Here is a 19,667-nt window from a genome sequence, read left to right on the forward strand (position 1 = left end):
TGGGTCGATTTGGGATTGGACCAGAGAGTCACTGACATGCTCACTGATAGTTATTCAAATCTTACTCTACCCAAATTTGCTTGTGTAATTTGATATACAAGTGTGTGTGTGTTCGGTGAGTGACTCATAAACTCATCTCCTGTCCTAATCAGAATAACCTAAAACCTTTCTGTGTTTTTTTACAGGTTCCTTCCATCCACTAAGCAGTTTGATACTACTGTAGGTCACATGAACCATGACTCCCACTGGGCACTGGAGGGCACTTGGCGCAGGGTGATAAAGAAGGCTACAGTCACTATGTCTGGCACATGCTCACACACACACATCCTCACTCAAATGGGAATAAGCACACACACACACATACGCATGTACAGATTTTAGACTACACATACACACACACACACACACACACTCGCTGATAGTCTGTCTGAGTTGGACATGACTCACCTCCTCTACCTGGAGTACTGCCAACCCTCTCCAGCCTCTCCCTCCTTCATCTGTGTGAGCCCTTCAATTTACTCTAGCACCACCATAGAGCATTTCAATAATTACAATTAGCTTTAATCACTAGTCTAACGCTTAGGTGTAGGGACTGCAGCATGTTACTTAACACTTAATACATTGATTTATTGCATTGAGCTTGCTGTGAATGGGTTTTCTAAGGTGAGTGAAAAAAAATGCATTCAGGTTTTTTCAGCATAGACCTACATCTCAAAAACAATGGTTGAGAGAGGTTAGCTTTATAATGACGAGCGCAAATTCTCCTCGCAGTGCTGAAATCTGAGAAGTGTATCTGAGGCATCAGCTGTGGTCTCAACATAATGACAGAATTAGAGGAAACTGGGGAAATGATACATTTCTATCATAGAAGAGCAGTAAATCAGAGAGGATCCACTCACAGGACTATCCTCTCTTTCTCTTGCTGTCTTCATTTCTCTCTCTCTCTCACCTTCCCTCCCTCCCTCTCTCCCTAATCCATATTGGCCTCCGGAGACACATGTTTCGAGACTCCTACATATCGCCCCACCCTCATCACCACCACTATACATCCACCTCCACAAGCAGTGTGTGAACAAACCCAGAATAACAATGTGATCTTATTTTACCTCTTAAAGGCACAGGGCCATTGCGTCAGGAGCTGCTATTTCAGCTTTCTCTCTGAATGTTTTCAACATAGGTAGATGTATTCTTATCTTCTGGTAGGTGTGGTCAGTGTTATACTGCTTTAAAAGGGAAGTGAATGTGAAAGGCTTGCTATTTTTGTGGTTGGGGCAAAGTACTTTTGTTATGTACTGTGGCTTCTGATTGCACAACATATCAAAGCAATCTTTAAAATTATATATCATAGTGCCACAAAAACCCATTGTCCATTGCTATCCTATTTTAGCAGATGTATTGCTTTGCTCTGCTTGTCAGTTTTGGGCTTGGCAATGGTGCTCAGAACCAGGGCAGACAGCTGTGTTGTTTTTCCTAACCATCGTGCTGCTACATCTGCATTGCTTGCTGTTTGGGATTTTAGGCTGGGTTTCTGTATAGCACTTTGTGACATCTGATGATGTAAAAAGGGCTTCATAAATACATTTGATGGATTGTTTTGTGGCATAATCATGTGAGATAAACAACATGCCATGGCAGCCAAGCCTGAACACATCTAGGCTCACACTGCCTCTGAAATGCTGCATCCACAGAATAACAATCAACATCTAACAGAGAGCCCACTGCCAGGGCACAGCAATATCTGCTGCAGTCAATGAACCTCTGTGGAAGCACTGTTCCAGCCAGCACTATGAGAAGGCAGGTGCCATCCGACCATCAAAACATGCACTTACAGCGTCCCCCTCTGTCTGATTGTATATTAGCGCAGCTTTACTTGAATTAAATAATATGTTGACCTCATCTGCATTACATAGGCTACCATTATTTGAGGTTGCACAGACACATACTAGACAATTTACATGTGCACGTGTTTTTGGCATTCCTTACTCTTCTCTCACATAATTTGAATTATTAGTAATGGTTTGAGGCCCTGAGTGAATAATGGGACATTGTAAACCGGAGAAAAAGAGAGAGATGGCGGTGGCCTGCACATCTGTCATCCAGTTGGGTGGACAGGGTGGCTTTTTGCTTAGAGAGAATATGAGGAGGCGGTGAGGCAGTCAGCGCTGGGTGGAAAACTGTGGTAACGAACAGGAAGCCGCAGAGCGTATGTGTGTAGGAGGTAAGACAGAGGATAGCAGCACTCATGTTGGCCTGTTAGCTCTGGTATTTATAGCCTGGCTGTGGTTGGCACCAATATGCTCCTTGGTCTTGTCTAGTGCAAGAACAGCAACATCAGAGGGGCTGCAAAACTGTAAATCTGATCAGACCAGTCTGGTGTATAGGAATTTGAATGGCAAACCTTTGGTTTGTATACTTAATGTAGCCTATGTACAGTAGTTTTGGTTTATCAGAAAACATCCCAATCCAGACACCAGAGCAGCGAATTTGGGAGTACAATGGCCATTTGCTGCCATTGAAAACGATGCAGATGTCCTATATTGGGTTAATAATCTTTGCACGAACTCTGCAACTGTCAGTCCAAATCGGAATATCATGAGATAATATCACACATGAAAATACAGTACACCTAGCCTACCCGCACCGGTTTTATTTTATTTTGCCTCCCCTGTACACTACATGATGTTTTACCGCCGTCAGGTGGACTGCGCAAAAACTACTCGCCGCATGCACACCGTTCTTATTTTACCTCCATGATGCGCACGCCCCTTTTGCTATTTATTCATGACTCACGCAGATGCTCATATATTGGAGCCATTTTGACATATTTCTCAGACGACGCCAAACCACACAAAGGTAAATGTTTACTCACTCAATTCTAATAATTACCGGGTAAATTTACCACAATGCCTTTTAATTTCATATGGAAGATAATTGTCTTTGACCATTTACTTTCTAATCAACGTACGCTTTGCAATTTGGCAAGCAAACGTGTTCATGACGATGAAGGAATTGAAGCGATTATAACGTTAACGAGCTAGCGTTAGCCATGATTATTCCTTAGGCCCCTGTCCTCGTGTGTAACTTTACTCGGTATGTAACGTTATTCGATTTCCAGTGCCAATGTTTACTTGTTTTTTCACGTTATTTGCCGTTACAACTGGATGGTATTTCAAAGCCAAATTTGGTCTAGTAACTTGCTAACAACGTCGTTGGTAGTTACCTACAAAATGGCCGTCCGATAATGCACGTTTCATTAGCGAACATTAACCGTTAACTAACTAAAGTAACTAGATATATTTTGGACGTTGGCGTGGCAACATGTTATTTTACTGCCGCTGTTTAGGTAACGTAAACGAATTACCAGATAATACGCTAGCTGACGTTGCAAGATAGGCCACATCGGGGCCAGGTCGTGTTTACTGTGCGGATTGAAATGGCTAATGGGACTGTTTTATCGTTCGCCTGTTAACGCTTAGCTAGTTTGTTAACTATCCTTTGTGTGCTGCCTGTTTTTTTGGCTAGCGCCTCTCTAGCTAACATCAGCTCAAGGTTATGGTGGGTACTTGCCTGTTTGGTTAGTCACCATGGTTGAGCATTTTACCACTGTTTCCCAGGTAACTAGGTAACTTAGCTAACGTTAGTAAATTGGCCTGCTAAATTATAGCGAGTGTATGACGTTAGGTAACTTTATTGCAGGGGTTAAAACACGGCTGCTGCACTCATTTAAACTATTGGTGGAAGAAAATTGCCTTATCGTATGGCTATATAGCAATTTGCTCTTCTGGTGCCATCCATATGTGAAATTGTTTTTCTCAGTTGTATTTCCTTCAGTTCTCAAAACAGTGAATGTCTTCTAAATAATGTGTGTGTGTGTGTGTAGGACAGGCGCTTATTTTTCTCTCTAGATAAAGATGTCTGACGAAGGAAAGCTTTTTGTTGGAGGATTGTGTTTTGACACAGATGAAACTTCACTGGAAGAGGCGTTTTCCAAGTATGGCAACATTGCTAAAGGTATGTTGCCTCTCCAGGACCTGGTTAACAGTTTGGCAATGATGCTTGTGTTGCCTCAAGTAGATTTTGGCCATATGGGTGGTTGATAAAAAAAACAAAAACCTGTTTTAATCCCCCCCTATACACAGTTGATGTTGTAAGAGACAGAGAGACTCAGAGGTCCAGGGGTTTTGGCTTTGTGACTTTTGAAAACCCTGAAGATGCCAAAGACGCAATGGCTGCAATGAATGGCAAGGTGAGGGAATTCTTTCCACAGACACATGCAGATCTTCTACTAATATAAACCACTGGTATTTACTTATCCCCCCACCCCTTCAGTCTGTTGATGGCAGGATGATCCGTGTGGATGAAGCTGGCAAGTCGGGAGGAAGATCTGACCGTGGTGGCGGCGGCGGCTTCAGGGGGGGTTCTGGCGGCTTCAGGGGGGGTTCTGGTGGCTTCAGAGGAGGCAGAGGAAGAGGTGGGCATGGTTATTTATGAGTTAAGGGCTGGCATTGCGAAGTGGTCAAGCTTCCGTTTGCTCTGTCACACCCTTCTTTTTATTTGACCATGCGCCAAACTGAAGGGCCTTTGACTGAAATGCTCTTATTTTTGCCGTAGGTGGCGGCTATGGTGGAGGAGACAGAAGCTATGGTGGTGACAGAAGCTATGGGGGAGGAGAGAGAAGCTATGGGGGAGAGAGAAGCTACGGAGGTGACAGAAGTTACGGTGGTGGGGGAGACAGAAGTTATGGTGGTAGCTACAGGAGTGGTGGAGGATACTCCTCTGGGGGTGGCAGCGGAGGTTACAGAGAGGCCAGGTAAGACTTAATTTAATGCTTTTATTTTTCTCTAAAGTGCTGACCTAAGTGATCAGTCAGCTGGTTTTAGTAACATTAATAGGCTTTTAGCTTCAGTTGTTTTTCTAGGATAATCATGTACTTTTCCTTGGTTTCCATTAACCAGCGTTCATATGTGCACATTTTTAGGAGTGGTGGCGAAAGTGGTTATGGTGGCCGCTCTGGGGGATCCTACAGAGACAGCTATGACGGCTATGGTAAGTTTGATGTTGCCATGAACTCACTGTTGGTATGGACTAGAAATGTTTAGTACGGACTGGACATGATTGCATAGACTCCCAGAATGGCCCTTTAAGACTTTTGTTGCTCAGTATCCGAAAGCCTGTGCCCTCTTGGATTAGCATGTTAAAATACCCAGGCCTGCTCAAAAATCCAGCTCTGCCACCCACACAGAAGCAAAAAGACATTTCAATATTTTTTTCACTGAGTCAGTTTTCTTTTGAAGAGTCATAAGTTCACGTCAAATGCCCCTTGCCCTGATGCTTTACTGTTTCAATGAGAACTGTGGCACAAAATATTAATAGGTTCTAGTCTACTGTGTGAGAAATGTCCGAATGCTGCAGTGCCTTTACACTTGTGGCTTCTTCTTGTCCTCAGCTACACACGAGTAAAAACAAAAACAAACTTCCTGATTGCAAGATCGTCCCTTCGCTGGCTGTTTTTTAAAAGATGCGCTCTTCGAAGACTTTTTTTTTTCTCTTCTGTTTGTGGTATCTGGTTCTAGTGTTTTCTTTAACAAACTTGGCAGTATCTTTAGTTTTGTGTTGTGTTCTACAGGATCTGTCATGGCAGTAATTGAAATCCTGTAGCGTTTAATTACTGTAAGCCTTGACGCTCACTAAGGATCTTAATACCTTAAGTTCAGTATGCCCTCCTGGTGTTGCAGGAAGAGTGGACACTGGGATAATCAAATTTGATAATTAATGGCTTTATTTGCAATGAAACCTGTTTCCACCGTTAACTCGTAATCTGTTCAACACAGCCTGATAGCTTCTAAGACAAATTCAGTCTTGCCCATGTTCCTGCTCAATCGGAAGACTCAAATATCAGTAGTAAAATGTTTCCATTTAAGCTTATTTTAACTGCCGTTGTGAATTCTGGACTTTAAAAAAAATCTGTGAAATTTACAGTAGAAGCTTGACAAGCTGTGATGTGCTCCTTCAGTTCTGTAATGCATTCCTTTAGTGTAACAAGGTAGGAATGCTAAGTGAGAGCATGGTTTCCAGCAGACCACCTTGATATTGCTAAAGATTTGTAAATACTCAGTATCCAAAGAGTGAATGACTTACTGGCGAAATAACTTAATTTTATTGAAAGGTATACTAGGTGTTTGCAGCCTTCTGCAGTTGGCCTAAGGTACTTTGCTCTTCTCAAACGTGCATAATATGATGGACTCAACATTCACGATCACTCAATGTTACTACAAGGATATGTGCTCTGTTCTGTGTACAAACACCCATTTTTTTTTTTTGTATATCCTGGCTTCATGAAGCCTATTAAACAATCCGTTGAAAATGCTCTGATTTCTTGTGCCTTCAAAAAACTTAAGCCTGTTCAAACTAAGCCAGCTGAATGTTATGCAATGCGAGTCTGGTAGGGAGTGATGTTGAGAAATGAAAGCATAGTGTCTGCTGGAAAGGGTATTCTGAAAGGTGGGATCTCATTTTGGAAGGGTGGCTGACTTAATACTCAGAGGATGCTAAAGGATCTAACCTGAAGCTAGTCATTGTGGGGGGCCTGGGTGTGTTGCAAGCAGAATAGAAATGAAATGTCGTGCTGGCACTGGTTCTTTTATAATGCTTCATTGCGCCCAAGAGCTCTACTATCGTTTTGGAACTCAACAAAGTCCTTGGAGAATGAAGTGTTGTGCCTACCGACACGTGAATCCGCTCTGGTGAATGCTGCTCTCTTGGCTAGTTCATAAGTGGAAATAGGCCAGTAATGTGAGGTAAAGACTTTTGCTCTCCTGTTCACATCCCTCAAGTTCTCATTTTGATGTCCATCTTAACTGCCTTCAACTTTACCCAACTGCCGCTGTCACTTCCTCAGGCCCTAGCCGTTACTGTTCAGAACCCTGAGCTGCATGAGTACGTTCAGTAGCGTATCCTGCTTTTTGTGTGTTTTTTAATTTTTATTTAGAATTTTCACCCTGTCCCCGTAGACCATTGGGACTACTAGAATCTGAAATGACCATTTGAGCTTTTGAAAATTCCATAAGTTGTCATGGCTCAAGTATCCCTAGTGTAAAACAAGATCCTCCCAGTTTTGATCTGTGAAACTACAAGTATTGTTCTCCCAGTGATTGCAAACGATGTCTTCATCTTAAAGGTAGACTCAGCAAAAATTACGTTGTCACAAGCAGAAGTGCAGACATTGATTGGGACGCAATAGACTTGGTCACACTCTGCACAGGTTTGCTTCACAGCGTTTTAGCCAGGGCACCAAAACAGCAAAGTTGTTGAGCCTTGTGCTTCAAGCGTTTAGTAGTTGTGGAAATTGGCCCACTATGCTTTTCACTTTCTGCATCTACGTCATATTGCTGAGTCTACCTCAATTCTAGACAGCTATCACCTTTCTACTTTTGCTTGTCAAGTTAATCACTATGTAATTTGTTTTGTATAAACATCTTGACATTCAATCGACTTTGATAGGATTAACACTGTCTAATGCTAGAAGTTGATGCTGTTTAGCACATCTGTAGTTCATGTTGATAATGATGAACAAATGCATGTCATATTGTTGCCCTCAAAAGCTGTACTCAACTAATTACACTCTTGTTACTCGATCAGGTTAAACTAAGTGTTGGATGTGAAAGCCTGCTTTAACACGAGGTTGTGGACTTCGACGCTGACTGTTTCGTTCCAGTGCTTCCTCGGAGGTGGGTATTCTCTGACGTCAGCTCGAAGGCATTCAGTACACGTCATGGGCCTTGTTTGCGTTCCCCTTAAATGACTCGCTGATCTGACACATTTATTGTTGAAGGCAGTGTTGTGAAACCCTGCTTTTATCTGTCCTTTTGTCAGATGAGATCAGGTGTCACTCACGGAAGGGTTCATATTTACAGTATACAACCAGTGCATGTTTTAAATTGGCTTGTAATAAGGCTATGGTCCCACTCGGATACATGAAATCTGGACGGGCAGGTTTTTTTGCTCAATCCCGGTGTGTACGACCTTGTGAGAACTCCCTACAGAATGTGCTTATACCAATCCAATGCTTTTAAGTGTGGGGAGAAGTACACACTTGGTAAGAATTGGGGATGCATGCTGTTGATCTGACTAACAGTAGCGTATGGTGCAACTAACTTCAGTTTTACATTTCTAGCAGTGCACTCCTATCATTTTACTGTATTCCTTCTGACGAATTCTAACTTTATTCCAGGTTCACCACAGGATGGTTTGCCCTGAAACAGCTCCTTGGAAAATCGTCACCAGGAGATATCTAAGACTGAACTGGAGATGTGCTGCTGAACTGGACTTGTTGAATAGTCAAGACCTGCCTTGGAATGGGAGTGCATATCTGGACCAGATTTTATATACATGATGTTTACCAAAGGGATTGTCATTCTGGCCTGCCCATGCAGTACCTGTATTACAAATATACACTTTGTATTTTTTGGTGAAGTACTCAAACGAACGTCTTGGAAATTGAATGGATTAAAAAAAAAAAATCAAATTGGTTGTCTCTTGCATATTTTATGGGATGTTCTTGTAATGTCTGTTGTACAGTACACATATTTCTGATGGTAAATATACTTTCCATTCAGGACTACTCATGGATATATTGACCCAAAGATAAGCAAATGCACAGGCAGTTGGCTGTAGTTGACCCTCTAACGTAACAAATTTACTTTGATTTAAAAAGAAAAAATCAAATGCTATTCCTGAGCTATGGAGGGTTCTCTGCTTAATATTCATAAGCTGGGCGTAACTGCAAGGGACTCATCAATACATATACCGGGAGGCCTCACATCTCATTCATTCCCATCTGCTGCAGGTCGGTCGGAAGATATTCTGTTTTATCGGAGGTAAGCGGTTGTAATAACCATTTCCATAAATGTTTGTTCGTAAACGTATTTTATTTAATTCGTGACAGGCGCTACCAAGATTGTGGCAGGCTAAATGAGTGTGACATCACCCGAGGAGGAGTCTGAAGGTGGCTCAAGATGTAGCTAACTAGCGAGCAGGTAGCCAACGATAACATGATAGTAAATTGTGTTCGATGTCCGAATTAATGGACAATTATATTGTGGTGTGCGAAACAGACCAACGTTCTTACATTTGTCAATGCCGATGCCCACATTTTGCTATACAAGTGAGCATGCTCAGAAACGTTAGTCGATGCAATGACGCTGTGATAGCTGGCTAGTCAGGGGCCATTAGCACTATCATAAATGGCGCCGTTGTGGTTGTTGAACAAAGGGAGTTTCACAGCTTGGCCTGGGACACGAGGGGGCGGGGAAGACTGTCGCTTACTGATTTGTACTAAAAACGGAACTGAATCGCACGCATTCATTGTTGCGAAAACGCATTTCATTGGCTAGGTACCGTGAACTAGCTAACTACGGTAGCGTTATATTGGGAAAGAGAGGACGAGAAGGCAGCGCTAGCTACCTGGGGGGGGTAGGATGGTCTTGGGCCTTTATGAGCTAAGCCCCCCCCATACACGCATTTGTTCTTCACTCGCTGGCACTTGACTGGTTTTTATCAAACTTGCTAGGTTACTTGCAAGGTGGTCCTTCTGTAGCTCAGTTGGTAGAGCATGGCGCTTGTAACGCCAGGGTAGTGGGTTCGATTCCCGGGACCACCCATACGTAGAATGTATGCACACATGACTGTAAGTCGCTTTGGATAAAAGCGTCTGCTAAATGGCATATATAGGTTACCTTCATGTTGGTAATACAACATACTTGGCATTGGTAAAAATACAAATCAGAATCAAGCCAAACAACTTAAAAATAATTGTGTTATTGCGTGTGTAAGTGCACCATTGCAAGAATAGAACAGAGGTTTGCATCCAATAATAACCTATCCAGTGGCGTAGGCACTGCCAGGCCCACCTAATCAGATTTAGCTAAAAAAAAAAAAAACGTATATATATATACACACACTCAGAACTCCCCCGTTGGCCCATCCACAAATTCCAGCCCTGCTGCTAACAGTTCATTGCAAATAAATCATTGCACCCATAATAAACATGTTATTTCTTCCCTTCTGCAGTGGTGAAAAGGAAGGATGTCTGACGAAGGGAAGCTTTTTGTGGGTGGCCTCAGCTTTGACACTAACGAACAGTCATTAGAAGATGTATTCTCCAAATATGGGCAAATATCTGAAGGTAAGCGACTAACTGTTGGATATTGGGTGCAATGTAAAATATATATATTAAGAAAATATGTATCTGGTGTTCCACTATTTGAACATGCTTTGAATGATACACGTCTTGCAAGGTTGCCTTGTGTCTCTATAGTCTTTAAATAACATTTCTCTGTCTAGTTGTTGTAATTAAAGACAGAGAAACTCAGAGGTCCAGGGGCTTTGGTTTCGTCACCTTCGAGAACCCAGATGAGGCCAAGGATGCTATGCTGGCCATGAACGGCAAGGTGACAATTAAACCTCAACTCCGCCCTGAAACACAACTCTGTCTTGACTGTGCAACAACGATATTAATGGTGTATTCTTTATATCCCCAACCCTTTATGTGTCAGTCTCTTGATGGCAGACAGATCCGTGTCGACCAGGCGGGCAAATCTGGCGGTGGTGGCAGGTCCGGAGGCGGATTCCGAGGGGGCTCTTCAGGCGGCAGAGGAGGTGGAGGAGGATACTTCCGTGGAGGCAGAGGTGGTGGTGGTGGAAGAGGTGGGCGTGGCTTCTCACGAGGCAAGTTTGTTGTTTTCTATCCTACAGCATCCTGACCTTGAGTGTCCCTCCCTCGTTTGCCTTGGAGTGACTGACACCCCAGTTCCAACCCTACAAAGATGTCCTCACACCTGCGCTAGCCTGGGATTCTGTGGCTTGCAGAACTAACCAGAAGTAGTCAGTGCGTATGCGTGCACCCCGCACTCTGACCCCCCCCCCCCTGATCCCTCATCCTCAATAACCACTCCTACGTTCCCATGTCTTTTTGTTTTGCAGTGACTGTTGCTGTTGTCTAGTAGCTGTAGAGGTTTGATTGAGACATCTGTTGGGCTACTGATAGCATGTCCAAACTGAAGAGTGGTGTTCGATATTCTCTTAACACATTTAACCATAAGATGAGTGCATGGCTGCTTTTAGCATTCCTTTGAGTCAGCTGTTAACCACAAGTTATATTACAGGTGGTGGAGACCGGGGATATGGTGGTGGACGTTACGACAACAGAAGTGGAGGCTCATACGGATCAGAAAGAGGCTACTACAACAAAGACAGGTGAATAGTGATATACCACCTCAGCTACATAAAGTCACATTTGCATATACATAGCTACTATATGTTAGTAATTGATAGAATTTGGGAAGACAAAGGAAAGGTGAAGAGTATAGATCCTATAGGTAAATCACAATGCATTTTAAGGAGCTATGTGCCCATTTTGACAGCACTTTTAGGAAGACCATTTTGAATTTGATGTTACTCAATTTGCTTCTGCTCGTCCAATTCTTGTTTACTGATGGACATTTCTTCTGTCCACAGAGCACAAGGAGGAGGATATGGAGATCGTTCAGGAGGTTCGTACAGAGACAGCTACGATAGCTATGGTGAGGCTTCTTATAAGCTTACACAAGTGTAGGGAGTCAGGATAGGCAGCCAATCTGGTGCCTGGACATCAACATCCCTGAAAGCTACCATAGATTTGGAATCGGCCAATCAACACCAGAGCCGAGGCAGGTTCTTGCCCTGTATAGCAGCTGGATGGGCTCCTCTCGGACCGGGTTTGCCCCCTATGGTCTTGGACCAACTGATGGATGAAAAGATCAGTGAAATTAGTAATTTTCTCAATGTATGATCAATGTGTAATGGAGAAATGGGTTCCCTATTCCCATTCTTTCCTGACCATATTGAGAAATACACCATCCCAAGTTACACTTTTGGTGTTTCACAATATGTGGTACATAATTAATCTTCAAGAATAAAGAGTTGCAAATGAACCTAGTGGTGGACACTGGGTATTTCTTACAAACAAATGCCCTACCAGGTTAGTATTGGAAAATGGGAGTCATTTGGTGTTAAAGGTATGTGGTATAGGAAAGACTCAATATACAACATCCATTCCTTTAGGGAGCATCTGTGGAAGAGGGTCTGCAGATGGGCCTTAGTGTACTTGTTTCCCTCCTTGTTGGAGAACCTGGGACCTCGTCATTAACCACTGGGCTTTCTCTTCTCTGAACAGGCGGTGCTGTTGTCAGTGGCGCACAGTGAGGCTGACTCCTGTAGTTGAAATATGTTGAAGGCCCAGTTTAGCACTGCAGAAAGCCAAGGTAGGCTGACCTCGGTCTGCGACTGTCTTGGCGCGAGCTGTCCTACAGGGGCCATAGCATTAGCCCTCTACTTCCTGCTTTTCTTGTCATAAGCTTTTTCTCTCTGTCTTGTAGCAGCTTTTTTGTAGAGGTGTATTTTCCTTTGCTTCTTTGCCCTGCAGTACAAGGATCTGCACACACACACACACAATGGAGCCAGTCACCTTTCTTGTTGACGTAATTTGCATATAGTAGTAGCAGGATTGCCTTGTCTGTCTGCTCTGTAGTTTTGTTGTTTAAAGTTTTCTATCCATGGAATAAGCCAACGTACAATTGCTTTCATCGAGCGGAGGTTGACTGCGCCTTGCTAAATAGAAACAAAAAGGTTCTCAATCAGCTGGCCTGTCTTCAGATAGAGTATTTGTCACAGAAAATGTAATTCACTCCAGCATAATTTGCTACCACTTCTAAGTATCTTCAAAAGGAATTAACGTTCAGTAGCAGCAGGGCCCCTTTCGAGAGATACACCCCCTACCATCCACAGAATCAAGGTAACCTGTGTGTGTCTTTCCAACTTCTCTGCAGGTGACGAGGGTGGCTGGTAGGACAGTGGTGTCCGGAAGCCTGTCGTCTGGGCACGGCCCCTCACCCCGAACCGGCGGCCCCATCCCGATGACGGCGGGCCTGGCCTGGTCCTAGCCCAGCGCCTGCTGCTCCGCGACACTTTAAATCTTCTTCTGAAACCCACCATGTAGATAAGAGCAGTCCTGGATAAGTGCGGGGAGGGCTGGCTTGCACTCCGAGCCACCCACCACCGGTCTGTTCCAAGTTTTTGTTTTTTTACTTTCTGATCCTCCTTATTTGTTATTGAAAACCGCAGAGAACTAAATTTTAATTTACAGTTTTTGTGGGGAGCTCGAAAGAGCAAGGCTCATGTGCTGTAGGCCTTTGCCTCACTTTAGGCTGTGCACAACCTGAAAGACAGGGAATGTATCTTGGATAGAGAATGATAATGCTGTTGTAGTTTCAAAGCTCTGCTCTGTAACAAAGTATGAAAATGCTTGCACTTATTTTGGTTGATTTGATTGTGACTGCTTTGCCACCCATTAATGGTGATGAGTCTGAATGAGGGAAATGTACACAAATGTCTGAAACCTTCCATCACCACCATGTTTGCACTGTTCTACCTGACAGAGGGAGGGATGGTGGAGACGTTCTCTAAACGTTCTCTAGTCCACTGGGCTTTTTAGGATCGCTGTGGGTTCTGGTAAATGAAGAGGGCCTACTCAATTGTTTTCTGGATCACTGATCTGTTGTTTGACTGACTAATATGGCAGTTTGTCTAATTTATTTTGGTTTCTACTGAGAACGTTTTTTATTTTATTAGCTGCACATTTTGCATAAGGAACTGTCACATGACAGTTGAGTACACAGCGGTGAATTAATGTGAAGCGGGCCAGTTCTTAAAGGTAACTACTACTTATGAGCTCTTTTCAACAAACCTACTTTTTATGAGGGTACAAATGGAGTGATTTCACAACTGTTCTCGTCATAGCATCAGATTGGTTTTGTATTTGATTTTTCTTTAAGCATTCTGTATCTTCATGGTTGTATTTTTCCTAAATAAAAAACCTTTACAAATCTCTGGTGCTGGTTTTGATATAGGCCACATTATAGGCATATTCTTTTCTCATTTGTATGCGTTTCAAAAAGAGGTGACTTGATAGATATACATTTATGAGATTATATTGAAAGTCGTATCTGGGTAGAAATGATATTGTCTGAGGTACACTCACATCTGCTAATGAATATTAATATAAAAGTCATGCTGGCTATTGGATCAGCCCCACATGAGATATTATTTTCTGGAAAGTCTGATAATAAGTTGTGCACGAAACTACAGCTATATGGTTTATAGGCCATGCCAGTATAAAACAATTCCAGCAGGGGCTGTCTTATTCTGTAAAAAAATACAATGCATGTGTAGACAAACGAAGGAGTGTCCCGTCTACCTGTGGTCCGATCAAACCAATGACTCGCCAGTATTCAACAGATCTATAGAGGACTGGCATGCCAGGGTTCTAATATAATGGCTCGATATGATGTAGGGAGGGATGCTTTGCTATCATGCTGCATTAAACAATGGAACTACATAAAAACGCCAATTCATTACAGCCGGAAGTGACTTTTCATAGCAGTTTAGGAGAGCATTTTCTCTAACCCTTTTCCTAACCTTAACCTAAGCAGTTTTTAGGGAATCTCATATTTGATTTCATCTCATCTTAGTTTTCATCTCTATTTGTCACAATATTAGTAATCTCAATAGTAGTCATCATGAGACATTCTTTCCTGTTGCCCTCAAAATCCATTCCAGACTGTTTTAATGTATTTTACATGGACAGTATGTTATCCAGATGTGCACAAGGGGGCAGTCTTGTCTCAAAGATCTTTGGTGTGTTCAATGTATTTTACTATATATTTTCAATTTACTGCTCAATGAAATGAACCATTTACCAGATATATGATTGTTGCCTTACTGGTGAAGGGACAACTTGATAAAAGCGCATCTTATCCGTTTGCTCGGATATTCACAAAATAAATGTGTCCAATAACATCACCCTACTCTACTGTTTAATCCCACAGTAAATAATTGAAGATTTAAAACTGCTGCAGCACAGAACAGGATTTGAAAGCATTGTTTGACAGATGGAAATTCAGAGGTTTCAATTGTTACTGCATGTAGGGGCATATAAGGCTAATTTCCTGCAATTCTACACATTTTTCCATGATTTATGTCTCATATTTATGATTAATGTCTAATATAAAAACACTAAACAAAGAGCTGCAGTTAATATCAGAATTGGTAGCAAGGTACAAGTTAGTTCTAAATATTTCAAAAACTAAAAGTATTGTATTTGGGACAAATCATTGAAAAAATATTGTAATGAATAATGTGAAAATTGAGCAAGTTGAGGTGACTTAACTGCTTGGAGTAACCCTGGATTGTAAACTGTCATGGTCAAAACATGTTAACACAGCACGTGGCTAAAATGGGGAGAAGTCTGTCCATAATAAAGCACTGCTCTGCCTTAACAACACAGGTCCTACTGGCCCTAGTTTTGTCGCACCTGGACTACTGTTCAGTAATGTGGTCAGGTGCCACAAAGAGGGACTTAAGAAAATGGCAATTGGCTCAGAACAGGGCAGCACGGCTGGCTCTTAAATGTACACGGAGAGCCAACATGAATGAATAATATGCATAATAATCTCTCATCGCTCAAAGTGGAGGAGAGATTGACTTCATCACTACTTGTTTTTGTAAGAAGTGTTGACAAGCTGAATGCACCGAGCTGTCTGTTTAAACTAGTAGCACACAGCTCTGACACACATGCTTACCCCACAAGACATGTCACCTGAAGTCTCTTCAGTCTCAAAGTACAGAACAAACTATGGGAGGCGCACAGTACTACATAGAGCCATGACTACATGGAACTCTATTCCACATCAGGTAAATGATGCAAGCAGTAGAATCAGATTTTTTTTTTTAAAGAGGAAAATACACCTTTTGGAACAGCAGGTATCGTGAAGAGATACACAGGTACAGACACACATACAAACACTAGCACATGCACTCTACACACATGTACATTGTAATATTGTTGTATGGTGGTATTATACATTTTATATTGTAGATATGTAGTGGTGTAATAATGTTATATGAAGTACCGTTTTATCTTTTGTTTTGTGTGATGTAAGTGCCTTTAATGTGTTTGGACCCCAGGAAGAGTAGCTGCTGTCTTGGCAACAGCTAATGGGGATCCCTAATAAATACAAATTCAAAAATGTGATATCTGTGTGAGAGTGACTAACAAATCAATGAGGGCCTCTAGAGGTCAGGGCCCCTGGGTACATGCCCGGTCGGTAATTTGGTGATGATTAGGCCATCTACAAGGTTTAGATAGCTGGCTAGACTACCTTACCAAGCAATACAAATTGTTGACTGTCAGTGACTGAGATTTTTAAAAACTGCTGATGCACAACCAAATTTCAAAATGGCACCTTGTGTATTCTACTTTTCAAACTCTCATCAGTAAGTTGAGAACTCCACTGGGAAGAAGAAAAAATTATTAGGAAGAACCAGCTCCGGGCAAAGACATTAACCAGCACTGGTAAATCAATCAGAAAGCATGATAAGCACATTAGGATTCTTCACAGTATCATAGTCATGTAATAGGCACCTGGTTGACCAAATTAACTAAATGTTTCTGGTCAGTGACATATCAATTCTTCATGGTGTCATTGATCTAGTCCAGGAAGTCAGGGATGCGCATGTAGATGTTGTTTCAAGTCTTGGTAGACACCACCCCATAGGCCACACCATTACAGACTAATGGACCACCAGAGTCTCCCTGGAAGTAACACACATAGACCACAATACCGAACAAATTAAAAGGTTGCCTGGTGACTCAAAGTGAATTCTTCCACTGCTCTATGTTCACTACATACTTCAGTCTGAGACTTCCATAGTTGAAGTCGTTTGTGGTGACGTCAAAATTATGAATGTTGTACAAAACAAAGTCATCAGCGATTTGTTTCTTAATCCTGGTCCTGGGGATCCAAAGGGGTGCACATTTTTGTGTTTGCCTCAGCACTACACACCTGATTCAAATCATCAAAGATGACGATGAGTTGATCATATGAATCAGCTGTGTAGTGTTAGGGCAAAAACAAAGATGTGCACCCACTTGGTTCCCCAGGAACAGGATTAAGAAACACTGAATTTGAGTATCACAGCCAATTCCGAATATTCAAAACACCTCTTTACCCACTTGTATTTTAGCTCAACCCATTGTTTTCTAGGACCAATCAGAACGATTAGAATGTATTTGCGTTTTAGAAATCATCGAGGAGCTACTCAATGCGGAGTACCTCCCCGAGAACAAATTAACGTATGTGTGCGTGGCGTTTGGCCAAAGCAAGGAGTTTACGTAGCTCGGCAAATGAAAAGGCACATTTCCCTTGGAATGATTAATGTCCTCAAACCAAAGGGAAACTATCATTTCCTTTCATTCCTCTCATGTTATTTCCCCTTTAACGTTACATACTTTCAGACGCCACTTACCTGAGCAGGTTCATTTAGTCCTGATGAGCAAACCTGATGGTTGTCAGAGCAAAGTTGATTCTCATCCAGTGCCACATTGAGGTCCTGAAGCACAGGGGAGCCTTGATTTACATTCCTGATAGTGTGTCCCCAGCCTGACACCAGACAGTCCTTGGGCACCTCCTCATCTTTTGTAAGCGGGAGGCCAATGGGTCTCACATGGTCGGTGAAAACTGCAATCTCCTCCAGTTGAGGCAGAGAGAGCAGGTTTGTTGACGGTTACAATTTACATTCTTGGTTCTATAATCTATTCAGCAAGCCTGGTAGTTAATTTAATGGTGGTTAACTGTTTTTTACCAATCAATTGCATACTTTGACATTGTAGTGATAATGTGCATGCACAATTTCACCTGTGTAGGTAAAAATAAAAATATGTTCAGCTTTAGGTCCTAGCTTGGACTTTTACCTTGAGTAGCATGATATCATTATTATATTCTTCATCATAATTTGGATGTGGAAATGCCTGTTTCACAAGCCTTTCCTGACCTTACTCCTGCTGCACATTGTGGACTCCCAGCTTGGCCTTAATAGATCTGTAGCATACATACAGACAGAGGCACAACGCAATGGAATATACTGTATTCTTACACATATCTGCAACTGACCGTAGTGGACAAACACAGACACTGATCGAAAACATAATGTCAAGCTACCGTATATCCTTGCTTCCCGCTTGGTTCAACCTATGCTCTGACATTTCCCTTACGGAAAAACCACATTAATTTCACGTGAAGTGTTCCGAAAACACGTTTTCATGTGATCACGTAATCTTATGGGAAGTTAATGTGACAACATGTGATAACATGAAACTACACGTGAGCATGTTGTCACGGATTCCCCCTGTGCTGCTGCTCCTTCCGTGCACCAGTTCCAGAGGTCTACGTCACCGGCCTCTAGGCGTCACTGAACTGTTTCATTACGCACACCTGAATACAATTCCCCTGATTAGTAATTTTATACATGTGCCCTCTGTTCACCATTGTTTTGTTGGTTATTGTTCCCATGCCTGTTGGTCTGGGAGTACATGTGCGTTGTTATTTCGGCTTTCGTGCTGCGTGTATTGTGCATTTGTTATTACGGGTCTCGCTCCGTGTATTTATTAGAGGTTTTACCTCGCTCTTTGGTTTGGGTTACAGCTCAATATTTTTGGAAACGTGTTTGTTTTGGGCTTCGTCCCGATGCCTAGTCATGGCATTACTGTGCCTGTCTCCAATCATTTATTCAACGTGACACACATAAAGGGTTCCAAAAACACGTTTCACATGATTTCATGTTTTTTCTTTTAAGGGTTAAATAGTCTGCAGTATATCTTAATGGTGCATGACTACATTTATTGGTAGGTTTTCCATACTGCACCTTTTATCTCAGCCTTCGGCTGTTGGAGGTCTTAGCCCTGGGCTAAGCTGTTTCATGTCTAAATGCTCCAAAGGGGACATTAGAAATACATTGTTAAAATGTGTAAATGCAACATTAGGAAGAGCTATGTGAAGCATGGGGTAGGATAGCCCTAGGCTAAAAACAGTAAAGATATTCAGGTGTGAAAAACCTAGAGACATTGAAATGGTACCCTATTAAAATGTTGGTGAGATTGCAGGAAAAATCCAATTGAAAGAGTAGTTTGACCAGCATGCATTCTAATTCTAGGCATAGAGTTATAAGGTAGTGAGTTTCAAGGAGAAACAGTTGAAGCATTTATAGGGCAGATAATGGAGGCCAATGGGCTCCACACATTTTCTATTGGTTTTCCCTCACTAGATAAACAGACATTACTGACCCCCCATTGCAGTGGGCAGCAGTCATCACAAAGTGCTCTCTCTCACTAGAAAACAAAAGCTTCCTGGCTTCAGATTGTTGGCAACAGCTTTCTCCAGAAGAACTATGTAGGGTCTACTGTGGGCCACAGCCTCCTTGCCCCCATAGATACACCCTGCGTATACTGTGACAACATCAACAATCCGGATCCACTCAACCCATAATATCTAAAACGTTGTGGATTTTTCTTATTTGATACCACCTTGCATAATACCTAATTGGATTAGTAGTAGTAGACTGCAAAAGTACAAGACCCTGAATCAATGCATACAGTGTGCTCAAAGTATTGAGACTGACACAATTTTTTTTGTTATTTTGGCTCTGGATTTGAAATGATACAATGACTATGAGGTTAAAGTGCAGACTGTCAGCTTTTCCATCAGATTTCCATCTCCACTACTGTTCAAATGTTTGGG

The 19,667-nt window shown here is 42.2% G+C and overlaps 2 protein-coding genes and 1 long non-coding RNA gene across 11 annotated transcripts; 2 read left to right on the forward strand and 1 right to left on the reverse strand.

Moving 5' to 3' along the window:
• The first annotated feature begins 2,693 nt into the window (after window positions 1-2,693).
• LOC118401388 (cold-inducible RNA-binding protein B-like) lies at window positions 2,694-8,518 on the forward strand. 2 transcript variants are annotated; one of them, XR_004829251.2, is made up of 8 exons: window positions 2,694-2,853; window positions 3,881-4,011; window positions 4,140-4,246; window positions 4,330-4,471; window positions 4,612-4,810; window positions 4,979-5,046; window positions 7,639-7,727; window positions 8,231-8,518. XR_004829251.2 is itself a non-coding variant. In XM_035798851.2 (7 exons), the coding sequence occupies exons 2-7, from the start codon at window positions 3,912-3,914 to the stop codon at window positions 5,458-5,460; spliced, it is 630 nt and encodes a 209-aa protein (XP_035654744.1). In that variant the 5' UTR covers window positions 2,695-2,853; window positions 3,881-3,911; the 3' UTR covers window positions 5,461-6,366. The 2 variants fall into 2 exon arrangements, 1 of the variants encoding a protein (XP_035654744.1); XM_035798851.2 differs by lacking the exons at window positions 7,639-7,727; window positions 8,231-8,518 and adding an exon at window positions 5,447-6,366 and having other exon boundaries at window positions 2,695-2,853.
• Window positions 8,519-8,767: 249 nt separating this feature from the next.
• Window positions 8,768-13,921, forward strand: LOC118401390 (cold-inducible RNA-binding protein B-like). 8 transcript variants are annotated; one of them, XR_008075543.1, is made up of 8 exons: window positions 8,768-8,876; window positions 10,069-10,183; window positions 10,342-10,448; window positions 10,554-10,725; window positions 11,163-11,253; window positions 11,515-11,579; window positions 12,212-12,299; window positions 12,864-13,921. XR_008075543.1 is itself a non-coding variant. In XM_035798852.1 (7 exons), the coding sequence occupies exons 2-7, from the start codon at window positions 10,084-10,086 to the stop codon at window positions 12,881-12,883; spliced, it is 555 nt and encodes a 184-aa protein (XP_035654745.1). In that variant the 5' UTR covers window positions 8,768-8,876; window positions 10,069-10,083; the 3' UTR covers window positions 12,884-13,921. The 8 variants fall into 8 exon arrangements, 3 of the variants coding, with proteins under 3 accessions (XP_035654745.1, XP_035654748.1, XP_035654750.1); XR_004829252.1 differs by having other exon boundaries at window positions 11,515-11,549; XR_008075545.1 differs by having other exon boundaries at window positions 10,554-10,704.
• Window positions 13,922-14,896: 975 nt separating this feature from the next.
• On the reverse strand, window positions 14,897-18,324 carry LOC118400867 (uncharacterized). The gene is made up of 4 exons (XR_008075547.1): window positions 18,093-18,324; window positions 17,846-17,972; window positions 17,401-17,622; window positions 14,897-16,687 (listed from the first exon to the last, which is right to left on the reverse strand). It is a non-coding gene; the product is annotated as an uncharacterized LOC118400867 (long non-coding RNA).
• Between the last annotated feature and the right edge of the window lie 1,343 nt (window positions 18,325-19,667).

This window comes from Oncorhynchus keta, chromosome 22 (assembly GCF_023373465.1).
Source record: "Oncorhynchus keta strain PuntledgeMale-10-30-2019 chromosome 22, Oket_V2, whole genome shotgun sequence".
In the NCBI taxonomy this organism is placed as follows: Eukaryota; Metazoa; Chordata; class Actinopteri; order Salmoniformes; family Salmonidae; genus Oncorhynchus; species Oncorhynchus keta.